Raw genomic sequence first — 24,651 nt, 5'->3', positions numbered from 1 at the left:
CTTGGGGCAGCAGCAGCAGCAGCCCGGTTCAGCCTGGCTCCGGTTGAGCCCGGCCCTGGCTTTGTCCCAGGAGGAGCAGCGGGAGGAGGTGCGGGACTGGGTGCTGACGGTGTCCATGGACCAGCGGCTGCAGCAGGCGCTGCCCCAGGACGAGCGCGGCACCTTCGAGGCCTCGCTGGTGGCAGCAGGGACAGGGGTGGCCTCCCTGCCCTGCCTGCTCACAGGTGAGCTCCGGGACAGCTCCTCAGACAGGATGACAGTGCAGGGAGTGGGAGCTGCAGGGTGGGCCTGGGCTGTGCTCCGAGAGCAGTGCAGGGACTGTGTGTCTGTGGGGAGCCAGCTCTGCTGCAGGACATTGGGCGTTTTTACTGTGGGGCGGGTGAGCACTGGAACAGGTTGCACAGAAATTGTGAGAGCGCCATCCTTGGAGACGGTCAGAAGCTGTCTGGACACAGCCCTGGGCTGTGTGGCCCTGCCTGGACAGGAGGTTGAACCATACAGAGCCCAGAGCAGTTCTGAGCTCAGACATTCTGTGGTTCAGGGATGGCTCAGGCTGGCACAGCACAGCCAAGAATGGGCAGCACCTGGCCCTGCTCTCTAGTGCAGGACTAAAAAAGGGTCAGAGAAGGGGGAGCAGGAGAGGGCCACCAGGAACGGGACTGTGGCTTGAGAGTCAGAAGCTGGGTGCCATTGTTGGACCTACACACTTGGGTGTCATTGCCCAAGGGCAGTTCAGCCTTAGTCTTCATTTGATCCCCCCACTTTGAACAGCCCTTCTCCCTTTTGGTCTCCTAGAGAGCAAGGCAGCATTATTCCCCCTACACTCTGTGCTGTGGGGCAGTGCACCAAGTGGGGGGATGCTTGCTGTGGGGCTCAGCTGGTTCTGAATGTGTCGCTTTGTGCCCAGGGTACCCAGTGCTGGGAAACAGGATTGAGCTGAGGCCGGGCCGGGAAGTGAAGAAGGATGCGTGGTACAAATTCGTGATGGCTGTCAAGGTGAGCCAGAGCCCCCAGGCAGGGACAGGCTGTGGGTGGGTTCAGCCCTTTGTGCTGGCAGGGCAGCATCCCTGGCTGAGTGATGGTCCCAGGGCATTCACTGCAGTGTCAGGATCACCAGACCCACAGGGGACAGGCTGTGGGTGGGTTCAGCAGCATCCTTGGGGAGTGATGGTCCCAGGGCACTCACTGCACTGGCAGTGCTGCTTGCCAGACCCAGCCCTGCCAGCCCACAGGGTGCCTTCAGCCCGGGGCACAGGGGTGCAGTCCCTTCCCGTGCCAAGGGCTGCCTCTCTCTGCAGACATCCCACAGCCCAGCAGGCCAGGATGTGATCGAGTTCCTCCGACGGTGGTGTGGGGGACTCCCAAGCACCAGCTTCTCCTTCCAGTGAGCAGGACTAGGGCAGCTTTCAGGCCTGTTCCTCAGCACCTTCCACATGCAATAAACGTGTTATCTCAGCCCTGCAGTGCTCCTGTTTGCCAGGGGATGCTGGGCCCAGAACCCTGCAGCTGCTGGACACAGAGCTGTAATCCCCGTGTCCGTGGGTGAGTGCCACACTGGGGCCACAGCTCTGCCACCATCCCTGTGCTTGGGCAGTGGCAGGCACAGGGACAGGCTCACAGAGCAGCTGCCCTTCCCTTCCCTTGGCATGCCTTGTTCCCAACCAGCACTCACCTGGCAGAGCCACTTAGAACAGCCAGTGTAGAAAGGAAAAGTTTATTTATTCAAGAAAGCTAGAGACCTACACCAAAGGGATTCTTCCCTTTCTGTTCCCTGAGATATCTGGGCACAGGCGCAGCCAGCTGCCATGCCTGCAGTGGCACCAGGACTGCTCACCGCCATCACTGCAGCCAGAAACCAAGAACTGCAGCACACCAGGATGGGCCCAGCAGCTTGGGGCGAGCATGGGAGAGCATCAGCACCTGCTGACCTGCAGGGTCTGTGCCAGGTGGGCTGGTGGAGCTGGGGGCAGGGGGCAGGGCACATCCTGAGCCCCCTGCAGGAGCTGTGACACCACCCTGGCCCCGACCTGGCTGGGTCACAGCGCTCCTGCAGCACCACCTGGGAGCAGAGGAGCAGTGTCAGCGCCAGGCTGTGCTGCAGGGCCCAGCATCACTGAGCCCTCTGCCCATGTTCCTGGACAAAGGTGTTCTGGGGGCTGCTGTGGGCATGGGCCCTCGTGGGGCACTCACCTCTCCAGCTACACTGCAGAGTCAGAAATTCCTGCCAGGAGCTGCTGCCTCTCACGGAGTGGCTTCTCCATTGCTGTACTTGGCCGGACCAGCTAGAGAGGAAAAAAAAAGACAAAAAGAAGTTAGGGTGGCAAGGACACACGATGGGCAGTGTTCTCACAAACAAAGAACAGGCCTGGCTACCGGGGGATGAAGAAGAGGGTCCCTCTGCAACTCCCCATGAAGGGGTGCTGGTCTGGCACTGAGGCTGGCTAGAAGAGGTTCCAACTCAGCATCCCCCCTGCTCCTGCACAGCCTCCTCGTTCCCAGCACCTCACAAAGGCAGCAGCCGTGTGGGAGGGAGATCCAGGGAGAGCTGTACCTGCTCTCTGCCATAGCCGTGTGCGCAGGGCCCGATGCCCCGGAACACCAGAGCCACCAAGCAGCTCCTGCCCGAGAGCACGGCTTCCGCAGCTGCCAGCAGCAGGGAGAGGAACCAGAGCGCCAGGGCCGTGTCCTGTGGGACAGGGGGTCACAGAACGTGGGCACCGCACCAGGCTGGCTGAACACACCCAGCAGAGACTGTGCGGACAGCGGAGGAAAGGGGGGAGAGGGAGAGAGAAGGGCAGCGGGAGGGAGAGTGAAAAGACGAGAGGCAGCAGAAAGGAGCTGCTGGGAGGAGCGGGGCTGTGCAGACTCACGTAGATGCGCGTGGTGTTGAAGGGACAGTCGTTGGTCGCGATGTTTTCACGGGCGTCCAGGGGCAGCGCGGAGCTGTCGCAGCCCCGCACCAGGTGCGTGCCCCGGCTGTGCACCGTGAGGGCGAAGGCAAGCGCCAGCCCCACGCTGCACGCCGTGGACAGCAGGCAGTTGAGCAGAGAGACGCCCAGCAGGGTCCAGTGCTGCAGGCGGCAAGAATGCGAGCGGGATGGCAGGAGCTCGGGCAAGCGCTGGGGCCGGGCACCCGGGTCTGTGCAGAGCCGCTGCCCGGAGGGGCACCCGGCACCTCCCGCCTCGGCCGGGAGGGCTCAGCCGCGCCCTCGGGTGAGGCTCTCGCACCTTTCGCATCCCTCCACCCTTGTGAGCTCGGTACCGCCGGCCGCCCCTTGGCTCGGGCTCCGTGGGGACTCCAGGCAGGCTGGGCCGGGGTCCGGGAGCCCCCAGCCCGGCGCCCGCCCCGTGCCCGCCCGCCCTGCGAGCCCCCCAGGACCCCCGGCCCGGCCGCAGCCTCGGCTCCGAAGCGCTCCCGCCCGAGAACGGCGCTGCCGCCCTCCGGGAGCGGCCGAGCGGGGCAGGCGGCACCGAGCGCCGGCAGCCGAGGCGGAAGGAGCCGCGGGGCCAAGGTCCAGGGCAGCGGCTGCCGGCAGCGCCCGGGCCCCCCCACAGCCCCGCACTCACCAGGACCGCCCGGGACAGGTTGTGCGACACCAGGATGGCCACGATGCCCGCGGCGATGCTCTGCGGGGAGAGCAGCGCTCAGCGGGGCCCGGGCCGGGCCCGCCGCCCCCCGCCCGCCCCGCCCCGGCCCGCGGCGCTCACCAGCAGCCCCGAGCACACCGACACCACGTTGGCCGCCGCGTACTCGGGGGTGACGGCGCGGCGGGCGCCCGCCACGTGCCGCAGCACCGAGCCGTGCACGATGGCGCCCAGCACGAGGCTGCCGTGGCCCAGCACGATCAGCCCCAGGCCGGTGCGCATGAGGCGCCGCGGCTCCGCCAGCGCTCCCGCCGCCCGCCGCCCCCCGGCCATGGCGCCGCCAGCGCCGCCGCCGCTCGCACCGCCCCGGGGCAGGCACGGGCGGCTCGGCCCGGCCCCCGGCCCGCCCCGCCCCGGCCCGCAAGAGGCGGCACTCGCGTCTGTACAAAACAGTTTATTAAAAATAGGAAATGATAGAAATGAGATGCAGGAGCCGCGGCTCGGCCCCGCCGCGCGCCAGGACGACACCGAGCCCGGGGCCGCTGCAGCCCCGGGAGCCCCGGTAAGGAGCGGGGCCGCGGGGCCGCGGCCGGGGCCAGCACACGCCTGACCCCGGCGGTGCGAACAGTAAACAAAGTGCAGCCGGCGGCGGGAGCGAAGCGCCGGGCGGGGAGCGGGAACGAGCTCGGCCGCCCCTGGGCCCGTGGCGCGGCAATGGGGGGGAGTGACCGGGGGTGCAGGGCTTAGGGGCTCACCCCTGCTTACCTTTAAATTAAAAAAAAAAAAAAAAAGAAAAAAAAAAAAGGAAAGAAAAAACCCATTTCTGTGCTGTGCAAAAGACACTGTACAATTCAAACAGAACAAACTCCATGCACATGAGTGGGGCTGCAGAACACCCCAAGCCAGGCCTCAGCTCCGCAGCACAACCTGGCAAATCCCAACAAAAACAGGGCTGGAAATAATACTGATGCGCAAAGTCCCCTTGAGGAGGCGGGCAGGGAGGACTGTCATGAGCCCAGCCACGGCACATGCAGGATGAGCTTCCAAGCACTGCAGCTGGGGCCTTGCGGCGCCCGACAGCGAGGGCAGACACGCATGGTCGCAGGCAGCGAGGCCACGCTGGCTGCCCGGAGCCACGGGGCTAAGATGACACAGTCACGGCCGTCAGGGCTCCGTTCCGAGTGTAGTAGAACTTGCTGAACGCCTCTTCAAGTAAACAGGTGAGTCTGCTCTGGTCAGCCTGGGCAGAACAAGGACAGTGAGGGGTCAGCCCCGTCCACTCAGAGCTGAGAGCGTGGCTGGAGACCCCCAGGGCAGGGACCTGGCTTATTCCTCCTGCCCGAAAAGCGCACAAACCACTGAACCCTGAGGAAGGAACGCAGGCCCATGGCCCTACCTGAGTCCCTGCTTACCTCGCTGATGAACCCAAGCTGGACCAGTTCAGCTGCCAGCTCCTGGATGTTGTCATCTGCAACACAAGGAAAGGAGTCAGTCCTTGCTGCAGCGTGCTGCTGGCCCAGTGCCCCTGGCAGGGGCAGGAGGTACTCACTGGGCTGAAGGTCACAGCTCAAGTGTCGATTCAACTTGTCTTCCAGTTTCAGCAGCAGTGTCAGCTGCAGGGCAAAGAAATTCTCATGAGGAACTGCAGTCCTGCAAGCTGCCATGGCAAGCCCAAAGCAGCCCCAGCAATGCCTTTGGGATGGGAACCAGCTCTGACAGAACAGCCACAGCCAGCTCCACCCTGAGCGGCAGCTGCCAGCCCCATGCAGGGCCTGGGGTGGGCCGGGTGCCAGGGCAGCAGCAGGCACAGGCCTGGCACAGGCTCTCTGGTGGCAGCTGCAGCCCTGCAGGGCTACCCCAGGCCCCAGCAGGACATCAGAGCCACGAGCCCTGCACAGAGCTGTGACTCTCCCTGCCCAGCCACAGAAACCTACGTGGTGCTTCACGCCCTCCTCCACGGACTCGATGTTGCACTGCATCAGCACCACCTGGAACAGAGGCACAGAGCCCTCAGCAGCTGCCCCCCAGCCCTGCCCGGCCACGGCAGCGGGGCTGAGCCCCCTCAGCCAGCCTGAGCCCTCACCTTGCGGGTCTCCACCTCGGCGGGCTCTGGAGTCGGGGTTTTCACCGACGGGGGAGCAATGGGAGATTTCACCACCACCTGCTGGGGCTGCTGGGGCCGGGGCATGCCAAAGGCCGTGAGGGGATAGATGCCATTCCTGCAAGGAAGGAGCAGCATCTGAGTTATACCTCTCCAGAACTTTTCGTCTCACACACGATGGAAGGTGTCTTTAAAAAATCCCTCTTACCTCACATCCTCCAGGAACTTGTCCAGCTCCAGCGCTGGAGATTGTGAGAAGCTGGAAAACAAAATGTCCTGAGATGAGAAATCGTCTCACAGTACCATCCACTGGGGTCTGCTGGGGTGCAGTTTCACATCCCCATGTCCTGGGCTGTGTCCACAGGCAGGATGGGCATGGACAGGCAGCCACTGGTGTGACAAGCTCTTCTCTTCCCTCGCGGACATAACCAGCTGTGTGAGCTGAGGGTGAGGCAGCAGCTGTGGCAGAGCCAGCCCCACAGCCCTCACACCTGTGCAATGCAGTCATCTGGAGGGTGGCCCAGTGACACTGCCCTGGTGAGCTGTTTCACAAATACCTGCCATGCCCGGTCCCTGGCTGCAGCAAACACTGGGGACAGCCAAACCCCTGTCTCAAGGCTGCTCTGAAGCATTCCAGAGATGAGGCAAGGACTACACAACTGCTGGAAGCCTGACAGGATGTCCTCAAGTGCTTTATGGGCTGCACACCTGCCCCAGCTCCCAGACCACCCTCCAGCCCCTGCCACAGCCCCAGCAGCTGGGATCATCCTATCCTCTGACACAGCAGTCGGTTCTAACAAAAACTTCCAACTTTTCTCTAGCAGCTTGGTTTGCATGGCAGTCTGATGAACCATCCAGAAACAATGCTGACATTTCAAGTGATTGCTGCTTTCTCTCCCTTGTCCAGCACCTCTGAGATATGGCACCACCAAAAGGAAAGTTCCAGGCTGGCACCCCTGCACAGCCACACCTGCAGAGGCTGACATCCCGTGTGTGTGTGAGGATCTCTCCTTACAGCTCTGGTCCTTCACTTGTTGTCCTCCATTTTGAAACTGTATCCAAGACATTCCAAAGGGAATTTCACACCACATTTCCTAGCACCAGGACAACTGGAATGCCAGCTTTTGGAAGGGTGTCCGTGGCTCAGAGAGCTGCTTATACAGACTGAGCTGTTCTTGTCATCTTACTCTTGTTCAGCAGCCTGGGCACCCCAGAACTCTGGGCTCCCTGGAAGCACCCTAGGCTTCCTAGGAACACGGGAGTCACATCTTAGTCTTCAGCTAATCCCTTGACTGGCCAAGGCTTTGTTATCCAAAATGTACACCACTTTTTTGGCACTCTGCTTGCTCCCTTAGGGGCCACCCCTCCAGTGCAAGCAGTGCTGTGTGTCACTGCCAGCTGCCTCTCCCTGTGCACAGTGTGGAAATTAGGAGAACACCGAGGAACCCTTTCTCTGAAGTGAGAAAGTGACTCCATCTGGCCAGTCTGTGATTGGTCAGAACACTTTCCCAAACTGTTCAGCCACGTTTTGCTGGTGTCTGCTCCAACTACAGCGTGTTCATTTAATCTGCCCATTTGGGGAACAATTCATCTCAGCTGCACAGAATCTACTCGCAGGAAACAGGTGCAAGGTCTCCTCCCACCCAGGAACAGCCCTCCCCAGAAGTGTGTGTGCCCGGACAGGGACTGCTCCTTCCCCTCCAGCTCCAGCAGCTCCCACTGGCACCCAGTCAGGGGGAAACACCAACTCTGAGGTGATGGGCAGCGTCCCAGTGCCCACACCAGTGCCCCAGCACTGCTCCCCTGAGCACACCACGGGGACTCACATCATCTTGACTCCTTCCCTGTCCTCGTGGTTGATCTCTGCCAACACTGCGTTCATGTCAAGGTTTTTGGTCATTTCTTCTAAAGCATTTTCAGGAATCATATCTATTAAAAAGAAAAGGAGTAACTTGCAGCAATTGCAGTTCCTCTCCAGCCTTAGAAAAGCAATGAAAAGCGCAGAGATGCTCTCACAGCAGGTGGGACACCACAGCCCTCCCAGCCCTGTGTCCGACAGGCAGGAACCCGCAGAGCAGCAGGGCATGGGGAGGGCGTTCCCAGGGTGCCAGCTCACCGAGGGGCACTGCCAGCCCAGCAAGGCTCTGCAGAGCCCTGGCCACGTGTCTGGTACTCACGCTGGTGCCCGACGATGCAGTGAGCAGCCAGCAGCTTCAGCGAGGGCACCTCGAACAGCGCCGGGTGGAAGAGCAGCTCCCGCGCCGTGGGGCGCCGGCCCGGGTCCTGCTCCAGACACTTCTGGATGAACTCCTGCAGGGGAAACCTGCGTGAGACCACGAGCAGCAGCAGAGCATGCAGAGCATGCAGAGCCCGAGGCCGCGCTCACCCGCTGCAGGGGATCCTCCAGCAGCTGGATGGCACTGTTGATGGCTTCCTGCGGCACGTAGGAGGACTCCCCGTTCCCCTGGATCTCCAGCACTGCCATCTGCAAACACACACAGGGCACAGCCTCAGACTCCCCTGGCAGTGACAGACTGCAGGGCACACAGGCACAAAGAGACCACTGCCAAGCATGAGATCAGCACAGCCAAGCTGCCTGGGGGAACTTAAGGTCACATTGGGAGAGACAGAGAGAATGGCTGCCTCATTGCAACAGCTTGCTCCTGGTACCCGAGACTGCCAGGGAGCCCTGGGAGCTCTGCCAGCAACAACCTGGACAGCAAGTGTCTCCATTCTGAACCTCACGATCCATTGGGCTGTTACTCTGTTTGGTAATTCCATAATGAAGCATGACTGGATCACTGCCAGGACCTGACAGGGTCCCTTCTGGCGGTGTGAATAGCTCTGCATCGCACAACAAGAGCAAGCACACAACACATCAAGAGTGGGCCCCAGCCAACCACACAGACACTCATTCTCAGCTAGGAAAGGCTGGAAAATATTGCACAGAGTGTCTCTGCATTCAGCTTCAGTTTTGTTCCCTACAAGTTGTGTCTTTCCACAGTTCTCTTCCTGCTTCACTAATGGAAGGTGCAGCACAGGTTGAGGGTTCCTGCGCTGGCACTTTCTGACAATTCTTCTCAGAAAATACTCCTAACAACAGCTCCCATTACCTGGACTTGGACCTACTGACTGCAAGGACAGAGGAAGCACAAAGCTGCTATGACCAGGTGTGTCAGACTCACATTGACTGCAACCTCCCTCAGATGGGCACAGGCTGGCCCAGACAAAGTGACAGATTACAGACTCTGCTCTACACAGGCTGGCCCAGACAAAGTGACAGACTGCAGCTGTCCCCTGCCCCAAACAGCCCAGGCACAGTCACACACATGGACATTACATAAGAGTCTGCAGCAGGGACTGTTCCCTCCAGCCAGGGAGTCTGACCTCAGGACTGGCCAAGACCCACTAATTCATTACCCATTAGGAATTTGGGAAGAACTGCAAATCCCTGAGCCATTTCCTGCTTAGTGAGGCACTTGGGGGAGCCTCCATAGGGATCCCTCCAAGGCAAAGTGCACTTGGCTCTGAGAACAAAACACATTTGTCACTGAGCAAACCCACCCATGGCCACGGCCCTTGCAGAGCTCTCTCTCTCCTCAGATTCAGCATCTCTGTCCCAAAGCCCATGTCTGACACTCACCTCCAGTGCACACATCCCAAAGGAGTAGATGTCCACAGCAGTGGTGACATTGGCAACTTCTGTAACACAGAAACAGCATTGTTATCAGTCAGCTCTGCATGCAGCAGCACCACCCTGCACCAGGCTGGGACAGTCCTGCAGCTTCTCCCTCCTCTGCTACCAAACCACAGAGGAGCTGAAGCATTTCAGCAGGCAAATGGGTCAGGACTGTTAATGTTGCATCTGTCACGAGCCTGGAACTGACAACAAGGTGCAGGACAGCTTGGAAGCATCAGTAAGGCCAAAAAATGCCCAGGCTTGCAGGCACAGCATACCTCCATACTCTGGGGCAAAGAAGTGCAGGTTCTTCTGCTCCTCACGACAGGTCTTCACGTGGTTGTTAATGGTGTCTGGCGCCACTGGAAGAGAACCAGGAATGCTCAGGATACAGAAACCACACCCCATCCCTGATGGGATCCCAGGGAACGCCTGCAGCTCCAGGCCCGTGGCACCCAAGGGGGCAGAGTGGTGGCATTAAGGTACAGCATTCATCTCTTGTCACCTGCCCCGACCCAACACATCCCTGCACTGTTTCCTTGGCAGCTTGGCACCACTCTCCAAGGGCAAACCTGGAGACCACAACTGCTGCTGCCAGCAGGACAAGGTGGGAACAACTCCCAGCAGAAATGCCTGACTTCAAACAGATCCACAGCTTTTGTCACCAACAAGTCACTCATTCAGAGCAGCAGCCAGAGGTGCCACTGCAGTTGGTCACAGGTCAGGGAGGACGGACCTACCACACAACTCTTGCACGCTTCAGGAGGATGCTGGTGCCAAAGCACCTCCAGACAAGAATCAGGGCAAGCTGCTGAGGGAAGGGAGGTGACCACCCAGACAGCAGAACCTCCCAGCAGCCAGCAGCTCCACAAACCCCTCCCAGCTGTGGGGAGGAAATAACTTGCAGCCAAAGAACAGTGAGCAGGGCATAATTATGGACCCCCATAAAAGATAACCTTTTGGGACAGCCACCTCTGCAGAGACTGCAAACAACTCCCTGAAACTAAGCAGCTGCCTGCCAGGGAGAAACACTGAGGAGAGCAGGGAGCACAGAGCCACCAGCCATTAGAAGCTCTGCTGTCACACGGGAATGTGCCCAGTGCCAGTCCCATGTCCCACCTGGCCACCCCCCGGACAATCACCATCAGAGATGAATTTTAGAAAAAGGTTCAGCCAAATCCAGTGTCTGAGCAGGACAGGTGGTAGGAAGAGGTGTGAAGCACAGCAGAGGGTGGGGCAAGCAACCTGTCCTTCACCAGCTGAACTCAATCTGGGCACTCAACGGGCACTCCTACAGGAACATGCTGTGGCTGGTCAGGCTTCTCAAACCCTCAGGAATGTGCAAAAGGAGGTGGCCAGAGTAAGTGGGCAGTCTGTGTGCCCCCTGGGTGCTAGCAGTGCCAGCCCAGGAGGCAATGGTGGCACTCCTCACTCCTTCCTGGCTGTGCCCTTGGCAGGTTCAGCAGGGCCGCCTGGGCACCCAGCCCTGCTCTGGAACCTTCCATGCTGCAGAGGACACTTCCCTCCTGTGCAGTGTCCATCTCACAGCCCATCTCTGCCTTTATCCTGCACTCAGAACTTCCCCTTGCAGGCACCCAAGATCTCCAGTGCCACAGCCCTGCTCGCCTCCTGCAGGCCCCTGGGCTGTTTGGGTTCTTGTGGGCATGCAGAGAGAACAGGACTGCCCTCCTCAGCCAAGGGCAGTGCCCTGGCCAGCAGAAAGCAGGGGAAGCAGTGCCAGTGAAAGGATCAACAGCTGATCTCTGAGATTGTCCCAGGCTCACTGTGCAACCCAGCAATGGGATTGTTCCACCAGGGACCTAAAAATTATCAACTGACCCCAGACCACCCTCTGCAGCTGTGAGGGGGCGAGCACGGGGCCAGGAGAGCTGTGAGGCCACATTATCATCCCTGCACTCATACCCCAGGCACTTCCACTCCTGCAAAAGGGTACACGGCTGCACAAACCCACAGCGTTAGAGTTTCCTTTCTCTGCACACAGGCATGACAAAAGCTCTTTTATTAGGGAGAGCAAGGCCTAGAAAATAAGGAACTAGGAAGTTATTTGGCATAAAAAGAAGGATACAGCCATTAAACAAGGAGTCAAACAGGAAGAAGTGTCATATTTATGCTGATCATAGAGTAAAAGCTCCCTACAGCCCTCAGAGATCTGTATCAGGGACTGCAAACAGTATTTGCAAAATGTTTGCAACACTGAGTCACCAGAAGGAACAGGATTTTATTATTTCTGGCAGTTGAGTATCATTAACTGAGGGAGCAAACAGACTCAGAGTATGAAAAGTTCACCACACACTGTTCCCAGTGCAGGTGAAGCTTACACACATATGCACACATCTACTGACATGGCTTCCAGCAGGAAACCAGCCTCTGCCAAAGCACTGCCCATGGCTCCCTCCAGAGAAAACACTGCTGGAGCAGCACCCGTGGCACTGGCAAGGGAGAGCTAATGTCACACAAAACTGGAGAAGGCAATCTCCAAAGAAATCAACACAGAATCAAAGTCATGGCGTGGCTCTTGTGGGAAGAGACCTGCCCAGGTCACCCTGTCCAACAGCCCTGTTCCAGCAGGGACACCCAGAGCTGGCTGCCCAGCACTGTGTCTGGGTGGGAAACTCCAGAATGGAGACTCCATCCCAGCCTTGGGCAACCTGTGCTTGTGCCACCTCCACACTGAGAATGCCCAGGTCCAGAGGGACCACCTGGGCTCCAGCCTGTGCTGTGGCCTGTGCTCCTGTGCCCTGGCTCACCTGCACTGCCCTCCCTGCAGGTGATCCCCACCCCGGGGGGCTGCTGGGGGCTGTCCCCAGCCTGTCCCTGTCCCTCATGTCCTGGGCACCCAGCAATGAGCACAGGGCCAGGACCATCCCCTCCCTCCTCTGGCAAAGTTTTGCCTAATGCAGCCCAGGGCATCATCAGCTACTGACTCCCAGGGCCATGGCACACGCTCCTGTCAGTGAGCCACAGAGGGACACGATCACACTGTGTCACGCTGCTCATGAAGCAGCAAGTGGTATTTTTACATTTAAAAGATTGCTTAAGAGCTCTAAGCTGACGTGTCTGACCACATGCATTACATGGAAGCAGAAAGTAGAAGTAGGCAGAGCAGGAAAAACAAGAACAGATAAAAAAGAGCTGGGGGATTAGTACCTGTCAATCCTGGCTGCATGCAGGCTCTTAAACTGTGACTTAGGGGCTTATTGGCACTTCAGCTGGAAGAATCCATTATACAAACAACTTCATCCCTAACAAAGTGTGTTGGGAGATCTGCAGTCTGCACCCAAAACCAAGTTCCACATTCTAGACCAGAAGAATGGAGGCTTCACTGACCATGCAAACAAACTCCTGCTTGGGCTGCACCAATGCAATATTGCTATGAAATAGATATACATGTTCACATCACAGTGCAAGAATTGCATGCAATCAGAAAAACCAAGAACAGACACTCACTGAATGCTACAGACTGAGCTACTCTGGAGCAGCCATCTGCTCCCAGAGGACACGTGTGCCCTGGAAAACAAGCCCTCAGAAACACCACTGTGAGGATCATCTTCTGCTGTGAGCAGCTCTGCCTAACAGAAGCAGGGACTGAACCAATATAAATGCACACTCTAAAATGCAATTGGGGCCCACAAGATCAAGAATTTCAGGTACAACTTTCCCAGATTTCAAGCTCCACATCTCTGATTATCATTATTCCACAACATGCCAAGGGACCTGGGGAGGTTTAACCCACAGCAAAGCTCACCCTGGGAGCAGTGCCCGAGGGCCCACACAGCTCCAGACTGACCCACAGAGCTGTCCAGGCTGGGAGGGAGCTCTGCAGAGCACAGCTCACCTGGGATCAGGTGCCAGAGGGCCCACACAGCTCCAGACTGACCCACAGAGCTGTCCAGGCTGGGAGGGAGCTCTGCAGAGCACAGCTCACCTGGGATCAGGTGCCAGAGGGCCCACACAGCTCCAGACTGACCCACAAACGTGTCCAGGCTGGGTCAGGCACAGCCAGCACCACAGGCTGCCCCTGCCTGTTGGTGCCTCAGTGATCCTTTCACAATGGCACAAAGGAGCTCCCTGAACTGCTGAGGCTCACAAAGCCTTCAACCCAAGGGCCCTGGAAGGAACAGACACCTGCAGCTGCTGTGCTAATGTGAGAATGGGTGAATGGAGACCTGGATGACTACAGTTCACATCCCCATGCCCACGGGGAAAGTCACATAAAAGCAGAGAAAAAACAGAGCTGAACAAAACTGAAGCAGCAGCGCCTTCAGTGCAACACAGAAATAACAGTGACCTCAGAAAATGGATGTTCCACAACCTGAAGCACTAAACAGAGACATTCAAACCTTTTAAAATATTTTACTTAACTGAAAACAACAACCAGTCTAGGTGGCTTTCTGGTGTTTTCATGGATGAGGTCAGTCCCAGCAACACACAGAGGCTACTCTGAGCTAGGGAAATAGGAACTAGGAGCAAGAAGAGCTGGCTTTTAAACCTTCTGCAAAACAAAATGAGTTTATTACTATCACAGCATAGAAGGAGGAGAATCTTGGCCACAAGGCCACCAAGGTGACCAGTTCCTCCCACTAAAGTGGACTGTAAAAGTGCCACCAGCCTCCGCAGACACAGACCCTGAACACGGGGCCAGCAGGAGCGAGTGCTGGAGCCTCCAGCAGGACAGAGCCCACGGATGGCACTCCCCATGGCTGCTGCTCCTGCTCTAACTCTGTGCTCACAGGAAAACCCAGGGCAGCTCTCTGGAGCTCTTTCTGCCCCTCTGGTCACCGCAGCTGCAGCACTGCAGCATTACATTGTACCAGCACCATCAAAACCAACCTCACGCTGTTCAACCCGGCCTGTCCAACAGCTTCTCATGAACAAGCCAAATGAGAAGTGCCTTCACTTGGAGACAGGCTCTTACACCAAGAGTTTCACACACAACACAGACCCATGGCAGTCAAACCTCTAAAAGGAAATCCAGCCCCCTCAAAAAACTAGCCTGGATCCAACCTTGAACTTTTATATAGCAGAAAGTTCCACTCAAAACGATTTCCTTGCCCAGTCTCTTTCCCAGCAGCACCTGTAGTCACAGAAAAATCTCATTATGAATTTCTGCCTTAGTTTTGCCAAGTTTCTAAGGAACCAAAAATGTTTGGCTTGATAGACAATGTGCTTGACTCACACATAAAACTGTACAGTTAGAAAAGCTAAACTACATCTATTCGAGTTACATTTTCCTAAATCAATGCTAACACACCATTTTTATGGCAGATTTTTTTAATGTCTGATGACTTAAATTATCCATTATTTTCCTTTTAAAACTACACCTGCCATAGTTGAAAAAACAAAAAAGCCAGATCCAAGATATCCTACTAACCTCTTATTTCTGCATCACCTCAGGTGTCTGTTAAGAATGTGGAAACCAGCATGGCATTTAAAGATCAGGCAACAAAATCCAAGGGAGTGAAGTGATGACTAAAATAAGATTAGTTATGAAAGCATGTCACTCACAGCCTCACCAGCTCAATGCTCAAGCAAAACAGGAGCCTTCCACCCTAGATTCAGTGTTTTCAAACCCAAATCTCTGCTCAAGATTTAGTGTTTTCAAACCCAAATCAATGCTCAAGCAAAACAGGAGCCTTACACCCTACATTCAGTGTTTTCAAACCCAAATCACTGCTCAAGGTTTAATGTTTTCAAACCCAAATCACTGCTCAAGATGCCCAGCTCTCATATCAACAGCATCTCCTGGTACAACAGAGTGTTGGAACAAGTTCAGGGTCCAGGAAAGCTCAGTGTTCCAAGGCCATCGGATGCTGTTCCAGCACAGCTGAGGCACCACAGCATCTCCTTGTGCCTGCAGAGTGCTGTTCCAGGCTTCTCCTGCCCTTCTAGAACCAGGGCCCTTGGCTCTGCTCACAGGGGTGCCTGATTCTGGAGGAGGGGCTGGCCAGCCCTCAGCCTTGCTGCCCTCAGCCTCAGGGCCCAGGCCCAGCCCCAGGCTCAGCCCCGGGCCCCAGCCCTAGGCCTCAGGCTCAGCCCCGGGCCCCAGGGCTCAGTCCCAGCCCCAGGGCTCAGCCCCGGGCCTCAGGCTCGGGCCGGTCCCCACTCTGTGGGCTCATTCCTGGGCCAGTTCTCTGGCTGCTGCTCTGCCACCCTGCAGCCATCACCCTGACACCTGCCCTGCTCTTCAGGCCTCCAGCCCTGACCACATCCCCATCCATCCCCTCAGCCACTCCAGACTCCAGCCCTGACCACATCCCCATGCCCTCAGCCACCCCAGATCCCAGGCTGAGCTTCCAGGAGCCTCTGCCCCGCTGGCAATGCAGGGTGGCACAGCACATCCTCCTGCCAGCCTGGAAGGCACAGAGCCCATCTGGTCAGGCCCTTGCCCTTTCCACCACTTCAGCTGATGGTTGGTAGGTTCCCAACTCAGTAGAAACAAACTCTAACCATCGAGAATAACCCTGATGGTAAAAAATAAAATAAATAATTATTTTAAATGTAAACACGATGTTCTACGCAATAGGGTTACAAATTGCAGCACTCGAATCCTTCTCTGGCTCCCACCAGCCCAACTCCCTCCTCATATGCACACATCTCCCCAAAACCAGAGATTTATCTGGGGAAACATCAATAGCCAAGCTTACTTCAATCCAGGGACTCATTTGGGGCAGGAGGGATCTGGCCATCAGGAGCCAGACACATTCACTGAAACATTCATCTTAAAACCAACACATCTAAGGAGTTCAAACTACAAGCAAGCAATTGGATAGCCAAGCACACAGTGGGGGCTAGTCCAGGGCTGGGCCCCAGCCAAGGGCAGCAGAGCAGCAGCAGGGAAGAGCCTGATGGACGTGGGAAGTTCAGCTGGGAAGAGCTCAGAACAAGGCATGGCTTGTTGACATGCAGGAGCTGGCATGCACGGGGCCCGTGGACTAGCACACGCTAAGAACACGGAGAGGGAGAAAACTAACAACCAGGAGACTTCACAAAGGGCAGTGCTCCCTCTCTGTAAGGCTCTGGCCAAGAGCACGAGGAACTGTTGGCATCCCAGCACACAACAGGAGCTCTCCAAGCAGGATGCACCTAAGCCAAACAGTTTTACACACAGCCTTATAGCAAGGGAACACTGTAAATACATCAGTGTGTATGTCTGTGTGTTACAAATGTAAGATACACACACACATATATATATAAATATATATATACAGATACACACAGAGGTAAAATCATGTACATGACATAAGTGGAGTCACATCACAGGAGCGGAGAAGTTTGCTCACCATTAGCAAATATCCTATGAAAGACTGTTGTAACAGAGCAGCCCGTGAGCGGGAAGTAAAACGAGATAAAGTCAATGAGTTGGTGAACAGCAAAGCACTTACATCCATAGAGACAGCTGGGTCAGAGTCAGGGCACACAGGGACAGGACTGAGCACCGGGCCCTGCCTCAGCCACCTCTTCAAAGAAATCTACCTAGGGAACGTCAGGGCTTCTACCTGAGAACCAGGCTGGGCAGGGGACACAAGGCAGCTCTGACCAAGCAGAAGATCACGGCAGACTGAGACCAAGAAGCCGGAAATTCTGTTCCTCTGTGAGTGTCCTACAGTCCCACCCACCCCACCCTTCAGCAGAGAATTCCCTTTCTCTAATCCCAGCAGCTTCTGGCCACAGATCTCAGCAGGAGAACCCACACTTACACACCTGGCCACACGATAAACAGCAGAGCTAACACCCATAGAGTCCTGCCCCATGGCCTGGGACTGAGGGCAGAGCCTGAGCAGACACAATTAAACAGACTGAGGCTCAGTCAGGGGCGGTGCAGCCAGGACAGACACACAGCAGCAATGCCTGGGGGCACAATCTGCACTGCACTCCCCGAGCCTCCTCTGGGCTCCATCGAGGTCTCACTCAGCAGATGCTGACACATTGCCACATCTCAGGAGCACCAGAAGACACCGAGACCCCCCAGCCCGAGGCCTCCCTTCTGCTGGGGCACTCCCAGAGCTACCCAAGAGGAATTTCATTCAAACACATCACTTCTTTCCACCTGTGGATGGTTCTTAGGCTGCCAGTGGGAGTTCCAGGAACAGCTGCCAGCAATGCCACCAGGAGCAGGCAGCAGCACCAGGCACCTGTGTGAGTGTACACCCTGCTGTACACACTGTGTGTGCACGCTGTCCTTCCCACACTGAGAGCAGCTGCAGCCCCAGCACACCCGTGTTCTGCAGCACAGACACCCACAGAGGCAGCACTGTGCTGCCCCTGGGCTCTGGGAACAGTGCACAGGGCACAGCTTGGGCTTATCACAAGGAATTTCATCTGACCCCAGCCCCACAGAGCAGGTGGGACGTTCCAGTCTCTGAGTGGCAAGGTTAAGAGCTGTAAGTGTCCTTCCTATCCTCATCACGAGTTCTCCGAAGCTCTCCACTCACTTGAAACATTCTCCTTAAATCTATAACCTCTGCACTTTATGGAACTGGGGAATAAAACATAAGCAAACGAATGGATTATGGATGGCTTTTGCATTTAAACATTATGCAAAATCTTTCCTCCTTCCCAGTCCCTTTTTCTCCCATAGCTGACCCCAGCACACAGATTCACAGGCTGAACAGAGAACCAGTGCCCAGTGCAGCCAGGGCAGGTGCTCCTGCCTCTGAGGGAGCAGCAGGGAGCACAGGGCTGTTCCCACCCTGAACGAGTGTCACAGGGACCCCATCAGGCATTTCCAGGGTGCTGCTGCTCCCTGGCACACCCAGCAGACAGCAGGATGTCCTGCAGTGCACCCAGCAGCTGCCCTAGCCAGGCTTTTGCCCCACATTCAGCAAGTATTCTCTTTGCCGAAGCCACAGGGAGAGGAGCTTGGGGAGCAGCATTCAGCACAGCACTGGGGACACAGACAGCACCAAAGCACAGCTCACAGTGCACTGAATCCTTGTTCCCACAAATCCACAGGAATTGCTGTCCTGCTGCTTTAAGTGGACACAGGGAAGTGCTCAGACACCAGCCAGCTGTACAGAACAAGGACAGGAGCAGCAAACATGGGCCTGGCATTGTCAGTGATGCTGGAGAGCTGCTGTTCCAGGCACAGAACTCAAACCCAGCCCATGTGGCACTGCAGAGGCAGCAGGGCCAGGGAGAAAGGCTCCAGCTCCAACACAACCACCAGTCCTGGGGATGCAGCTTTGCCTTTTCTGGTTGGCATTGCAGGAACAGGAATACATCCTGCAACACTGCCAACTCCAATTCCAGCCTGCACTGGAGCCACAGCTTTCCCATCTGGGGGATTCCTCTTCTGACCACAAGCCCACTTGCAATCACTTCCTTTTTTATTTAGGAAAGGACCAGAATCTTTTACATGAATTACTTGACTCCTGAATGTGAGGTGAGGCAGGCAGCCCACAGCTGTGGAGCAGAGAGGTCAGGAACAGCTGCACACAAGCGCTGCAGCTGCAGCACATCCTGCAGCTGGAACAGCACAGACACCCACCTCTCCTGGCACGAGCACACACACGTCCCTGTGCTGCACCTGACAGCAGCAAAGCTGTGTGAAACTGAGGGGAGCCAAGGTGTGAGGCTGAGGCCACCACTCACCCACAGCTGAAGAGCCTGTGAGCAGCAGCCCTGGAGCTGCACTCTCTGGGAATGGCAGGGCTGAGGAGCTGCAGCATCTCCCTGGGGTGGAAGCAATGCCAGCTCCATGGGTTTGCTTTTACAGACAGCACTGGCTGCCCTGCAGAAACATGGCAGCTGCATGGTACCTTGAAACTAAACTGAAAAAGGGAATTTCTGGAGTACTCAAGTCTTCCCATCAGTCTGAGCTGAATGCCAGGGAGTTTGCCAGCATACAGGTACTAGATGTGCTCACTCTTGGAAATCTGTCCCACTTGGAGAAAGTCAGGAAAACACAAAGTCTGTGTGATGACATGGTGACATCAGCTTGTGTGAAGTCCCCAAGTTTACAGGCAGGTCAGGAGCAGTGAAGTGGCTCCTTCTGCCACAATCCTGTCTCCCTGGAACAAGCACAAACCTGCTACCCCAGCTCTGGGACAACACAACAACACAGGAGTTCTTTGATGGGAAGAAAAGCCACAGGTCTGCAGCTGATGGAGAGGCTATTTCTGGATGACAGGTGATGCAGAGCATCCTCCCTGTACACTCCACATCAAAGCAGAACTCACACAGACAACAGCTCCAGGAAAGCAGAGACCTATTCCCAGACTGAGAATACTTGCCGAAGTTGAACAACAGGTAGCAAAGCTGTCCCTTGAAAGGTCGTGTCAAGGAGTGAAATAATGCACCCTGACTGCAGACGGATCTTTAGAGACATGGGAACAGCAGGAAAAGCCAGAGCATGCAAGGATGCTCTGCACTGCCCGGAGCATCACTGCTCACTTATGAAATAAACCATTCTGGCACAGGGTGGCTGCTCCAGCAGGGCGCGTGGGTGCCAAGCAGGCTGAGGGCAGCTCAGCAGCCTGAGGCAGCTCCATTGTCCTATGGGATAATGGCATGCTGGATAAGCCACTGGCTGCTGCCAGTCTGTCCACTTTATAATAAACATGGGCTGCTACCAGCAGCACTCCTGTGGCTGCACGAACACAGCTCCCAAAGCTCCACAGTGCATCAACATCAAAACCTGCAGAGCAGATGAACCCACAGATTATGTGCTTACAAAACCTCCAGGTTTCAGCATCATTTCCTGTGCCATCCCCTTGAGATAAGAAGCTAAAGAAGAGGCTAGAGAAGAGTCACTCCTGCACTGACAAGGGTCCAATCACCAGTGAATCCTGCTCCCAGTGTCTGGCACACCTGATGTGGAGGTGGAGAAGCACCTGTACACACACACCTCTGGTGCCAGGGAGCTGGAAAGGAGCAGTGCCTCTCTCTGTGTGGGCAGTCTCTGGCAAGGCAGGGGCACCCCAGCAAGCATTACCTGACCCGATTTTGATCAGCCCGTTGTGCTGGATGAAGATGGTGTCACAGGTCAGGTTGCCATGGATGATGGGAGGATCACAGGAGTGGAGGTAGCTGCAGATGCAGAACAGAGCACTGGTCAAGGCCTTGAACCCCTCCCTTCACACCCTCCCACATCAGGAAACCTCAGAAGAGAACAGGAGAGCAAAGGGCACATGCCAGGGATTTACAGCAGCTGGGAGATACAATTCCATGAGTGTACATCAGCCTCTGGCTGAGAACCAAACAGGGTTTGACTGCCTCTAATGAATCTCCAGAACATGGCAGAAGGGAAGAGAAAGATTTCTCCTATCAGTTCCCAAGAAACTCAGGGTACCAGAGGTAAAGACACAATTTCATCCAATCCAGTACTGCTGAGTGCATTCTAAAAGGGTTACAATTTTATTTTTATACCAAAATACCAGAGCCTTAGTCTGCCCCTACTCAAAGGAGCACTTAGTGCTATACACACACAATTGGGCATGTTTGTCAGCAGGCACAAATAAGGCTTTTCAGTGCTGGGTCCCAGGTACACTCTGGTTTTGCATCTCACTCTGCTGGGGTTTATGTTAGCAGCTAGCACAAAGGAGGACAGTCAGCTCCCAGAGGCTTATTAGAACCCCAACTATTCACCAATAGTTGCAATTTAGCCAAGTGGCACCAGAGTTTCCTCTATGGAGTGCAAGCCATGCTCTGTCATCCAGGCTGTTGTTTTCCTAAGGTTCTAATTAGATACTCACCAACTCTAGCCCAGGTGGAAAAGAGTTTTTAAAACCCATACCACATTCTACCCAGCTGTATTGCACAAAGATGGCTGCAGAAAGGCTGCACCATCAAAAAATGTACACACACACCTAACAACACTATGCCTCAATATCCCTGAATCCACTGCCTGCAACAGGCCTGCAGCCTGCCAACACTGTGGAAGTTTTCCTAAGCCCCCTCACATGGAACTTGAATTCCCTGTCATCGTTGGAACATCTTCCTGACCAAGGAGAAACTCAGATTATAAAGCTGGATAGTCTGGAGACCTCCCTAATACTTAACTGCCATCAGTCCCAAAGGCTGGGACCTCAAGGTCAGCACCCCACGTACCTGAGAGCAGAGAGGATCTGGGTACACCACCGCTTCCATGCCTGCAGGTGCAAGAGGAAAAGGAGAAAATCATCCACAAGGAGCTAATCAGCTGATCTGTAGTTCTGTGATTCACAGCCCACTTGCAGGAAGCAATACCTGCCCCAGCTTTTACTCAGTGCAGGTGTAAGGAATCAGTACTCCTATGGTCAGCTTGTTTCTATATACTCCCATGGGTCCAGGAACACACCTGGGCTCCAGTCTCCCGTGTTACAGACACCTTCCCCCCTCCCTGTGAGGCCCCTGGACAGGGCCATACCAGTCACACCTGGACAGGGCCATACCAGTCACACCTGGACAGGAACACACACCCGGCACACTGTCACACCCGGACAGGGCCACGCCTGCCACACCACACCTGAGGAGCTGCAGAGCTGCTGGCAGTACAGCAGCCAGCACAGAGCTGCTGTCCCAGAGAGCCTGCAGCTGACCTCAGTCACAGGGACACAGGGCAGCTGCAGCAATGTGTTATCACCAGTTCTCTCTGGGATCCTCTGCTGAAAGGGATTTCCAGGGGCTGATGGCTCTAAAGAGTTATGGTCACACAGAAAACAAGAGTTACCTTTTCATTCATGGTTTTGTGGTTTTTCTTTGTCTTCTTCAGGAACTGTTTCAAGCTCCCTGAAGACATGTACTCAGTGATGAAGATCACCTGTGGGGCAGCAGGACACGTTACCCTCCACCTTGTTAATTACCCAACAACGAGAACCCAACAGCCTGATGGCTGCACTCACCCTGGCCTTGTTCTCTTTGACATCAGCCCAGTATTTGTGGAACTTCACAATGTTGAGATGATCCAGCTGAATCAAGTTGTCAAACACTGCTTTAACTTTTTCCTTAACATCAGAAAGACAAAAACATGTCATATCAGAGACCACACCAAATATCCTTCTCTCTTCTTGGCTCTTGGTCCCCTCAAACACTAACATACATGTGCTAAGAACAGGGAGTATCCCATTTCCTTCTGCACTGCATCTCACAGAGTGTGGTTTGATGGCCAAGTCAAACTGAACACAAGGGCTCATGGAAATAGCCCAACAGTCTTCCAGGACATTTCCTATACAGGCCAGGCTTAAGCCAAATTTGCTACATTTGGACAGCACAGCCTTCCAAACCCAGGCAATAATCAACACAAAAAGCATCCACAATCCCACCCCAGGGCAGGGCGTGCTCCTCACATCCTGTTGGGAGACACATCAACTCACTTCCTGAAGCTTGAAGTTCTTCCTCTCAGAGAACTGCACTTCATTCCAGACAACCTCCACACCCTCCTCGGTGTCCATGGCCAGGTAGGCGCTGTCAATGCCCGGGACATTGCGCTGGTTCACCTGCAGGGAAGGGTGGAGACACCTGTGAGCCACACCTGACCACTGCCATGCAGCACCACTGGCAAATCATCAACTCTGCTCATTAACTTTAATTAATGAGGATTCCAGGACAGCATCTGCACATGGAGCAGGGCATATCCCCAACACGAGTCACTGCAGAGCATGTGAGCAGCCAGTCCTGAGCACACTGGTGGGGAAACCTTGTGTGCACAAACGCTGTGCTGCAGCAAAGCTGCCTTCCACCAACAATATATTAGATTCTCATGGTTCAGGACACCTGCAGCTCATTCCACCACAAAAAAACACTCCAACAATACAAGAGGGATATAGAAATGTCTCAGTAACTCAGATACAACTTTGTGAAGGAATCCCCTGAAAGGTGATGACACCTGAAACTCAACCAAAGCACAGAGGAACAAGGGGAAAGCTGAAGCTTCAGAGGGGGAACCAATGACACAAGGGAAAGCACGAGAGTAACTTCTTTAGTTAATAATTGTAAACATTGACCCAGCACAAGTACATCCACACTGAGTATTAAAGACACAGATGAGCACTCAGACAGCATCAAGATAAGGGGAGGGGATTGAGAGTTTGGAGCCCAGCACGAGGATGGCAAGGGCTGTGGGAGGACATAAGGCTGAAAGAGCTGCAGAGATCAGAGGTGAACCCTGCTCCCAGCATCAAAGCTTTCTTCAACATTGTTCTTCAGATATCTAGCAGCATTCCAGATGAACATGGTCTCTTTGATCCAGCATCCATGGCATTTACTGCAATGCCTTTGCAGGCAACCTCACAGGCACACAGCAGCCACAGTGGATATCCCTCTGCACTAGATTCAAAGCACTTAGAGAGGATAAGAAGGCAGAATTCACCTTTTAATTGTCAACCAGCAGTCATTGCTGCTCCCATCTGCTGCCCACACACCAAGAATCACTTCACAGATCCACAGGACAACCTGAATTGGAAGAGATCCCCAAGGATCACTGCAGCCCAGGTTCTGTTCCTGCACAGGACAGCCCCAGGAATCCCCCCTGTGTCTAAAGCACAGTCCCAGCACCCCTCAACTCAGGCAGGGCTGGTGCTGCTCTGATCACCAGGCCTGGCAGCTTCCAGCTGATCCAGCTTCCCCCTGAGGTAGCTGATAACACAGATTTGCCTGGAAAATCCAGACTCATCTTCTATCACCTCCAAACACTCCAGAGCTCCTCCTTCTCCTGGCAAATCCAGACTCATCTTTATCACCTCCAAACACTTCAGAGCTCCTCCTCCTTCTCATATTGTGTCACCTTCTCTTCCCTCACTAGGGAACCCATCAGCATTCCATTGCTGGAAACTCCTCACCTTATAGAAGAGCTCCCTCAAAAATCCCTTCTCCCTTGGCAGCCACTTTCACATGACCAAATGTACCCAATTCCATCATTCCAGCTGAGTTACTCCATTCCATTCTGCTCCCTCCATAGCCTGACCACAGAGGGACAGGCCACCAACACAGGTGGGGTTCCTTATGATCTCCCAAGGGACTCTGAGCAGGCCCAATGACATTTAACACTCTGGCACTGCAGGTGACACTGCAGCTCAGAGGGTGCCAGGCACAGTGAAAGCAGAGTGATACAGAGTTCTCTGGCAGTAAACTCAGCAGTAAAGGAGAATGACAGCAGCAAGGTGTGGCACGGGCAGGAATGGGGGTACAGGCCATAATTACACCATAATTGCTGCCTGAGTACAGAGGACAGCTATGGAAAATCATCACAGGAGGTGAGAGCCCAGCATGAACCACCCCACCTCCTTCCACCTGAGCTGCCTACACAACTGAGGGGTGAAAGGACTGAGGTTTGGTTTAGGAAGGCGTT

At 55.3% G+C, this 24,651-nt stretch overlaps 3 protein-coding genes across 5 annotated transcripts in view; 1 reads left to right on the top strand and 2 right to left on the bottom strand.

The window, feature by feature from the left end:
- Positions 1–1,455, top strand: part of IFT172 (intraflagellar transport 172) — a 40,169-nt gene extending 38,714 nt beyond the window's left edge. The window contains exons 46-48 of one of the 2 annotated variants that reach the window (XM_063153311.1): positions 71–224; positions 908–996; positions 1,299–1,455. In XM_063153311.1, the coding sequence (XP_063009381.1) occupies positions 71–224; positions 908–996; positions 1,299–1,388 (333 nt within the window). In that variant the 3' untranslated portion in view covers positions 1,389–1,455. Of the gene's footprint in view, positions 1–70; positions 225–907; positions 997–1,298 lie in introns of those variants that run through there. The other variant, XR_010027303.1, reaches the window with a different exon arrangement.
- A 245-nt stretch (positions 1,456–1,700) lies between these two features.
- On the bottom strand, positions 1,701–3,918 carry KRTCAP3 (keratinocyte associated protein 3). The gene is made up of 6 exons (XM_063153313.1): positions 3,709–3,918; positions 3,568–3,627; positions 2,871–3,071; positions 2,552–2,686; positions 2,191–2,282; positions 1,701–2,059 (listed from the first exon to the last, which is right to left on the bottom strand). Exons 1-5 carry the CDS (start codon positions 3,916–3,918, stop codon positions 2,199–2,201), a joined length of 690 nt encoding a protein of 229 aa, XP_063009383.1. The 3' UTR covers positions 1,701–2,059; positions 2,191–2,198.
- A 193-nt stretch (positions 3,919–4,111) lies between these two features.
- The window catches only part of NRBP1 (nuclear receptor binding protein 1), a 33,949-nt gene continuing 13,409 nt past the window's right edge, over positions 4,112–24,651 (bottom strand). The window contains exons 3-19 of one of the 2 annotated variants that reach the window (XM_063153309.1): positions 22,679–22,801; positions 22,208–22,309; positions 22,036–22,125; positions 21,435–21,475; positions 20,320–20,414; positions 16,667–16,690; positions 9,644–9,727; positions 9,330–9,388; positions 8,073–8,171; positions 7,864–7,996; positions 7,513–7,615; positions 5,895–5,945; positions 5,669–5,804; positions 5,520–5,573; positions 5,135–5,198; positions 4,998–5,053; positions 4,112–4,825 (exon numbers count right to left, since the gene is read on the bottom strand). In XM_063153309.1, the coding sequence (XP_063009379.1) occupies positions 4,727–4,825; positions 4,998–5,053; positions 5,135–5,198; positions 5,520–5,573; positions 5,669–5,804; positions 5,895–5,945; positions 7,513–7,615; positions 7,864–7,996; positions 8,073–8,171; positions 9,330–9,388; positions 9,644–9,727; positions 16,667–16,690; positions 20,320–20,414; positions 21,435–21,475; positions 22,036–22,125; positions 22,208–22,309; positions 22,679–22,801 (1,413 nt within the window). In that variant the 3' untranslated portion in view covers positions 4,112–4,726. The remainder of the gene's footprint in view (positions 4,826–4,997; positions 5,054–5,134; positions 5,199–5,519; positions 5,574–5,668; positions 5,805–5,894; positions 5,946–7,512; positions 7,616–7,863; positions 7,997–8,072; positions 8,172–9,329; positions 9,389–9,643; positions 9,728–16,666; positions 16,691–20,319; positions 20,415–21,434; positions 21,476–22,035; positions 22,126–22,207; positions 22,310–22,678; positions 22,802–24,651) is intronic. The other variant, XM_063153310.1, reaches the window with a different exon arrangement.

Source organism: Melospiza melodia, chromosome 3 (assembly GCF_035770615.1).
Source record: "Melospiza melodia melodia isolate bMelMel2 chromosome 3, bMelMel2.pri, whole genome shotgun sequence".
In the NCBI taxonomy this organism is placed as follows: domain Eukaryota; kingdom Metazoa; phylum Chordata; class Aves; order Passeriformes; family Passerellidae; genus Melospiza; species Melospiza melodia.
This window is presented reverse-complemented; position numbering and strand designations above follow the sequence as displayed.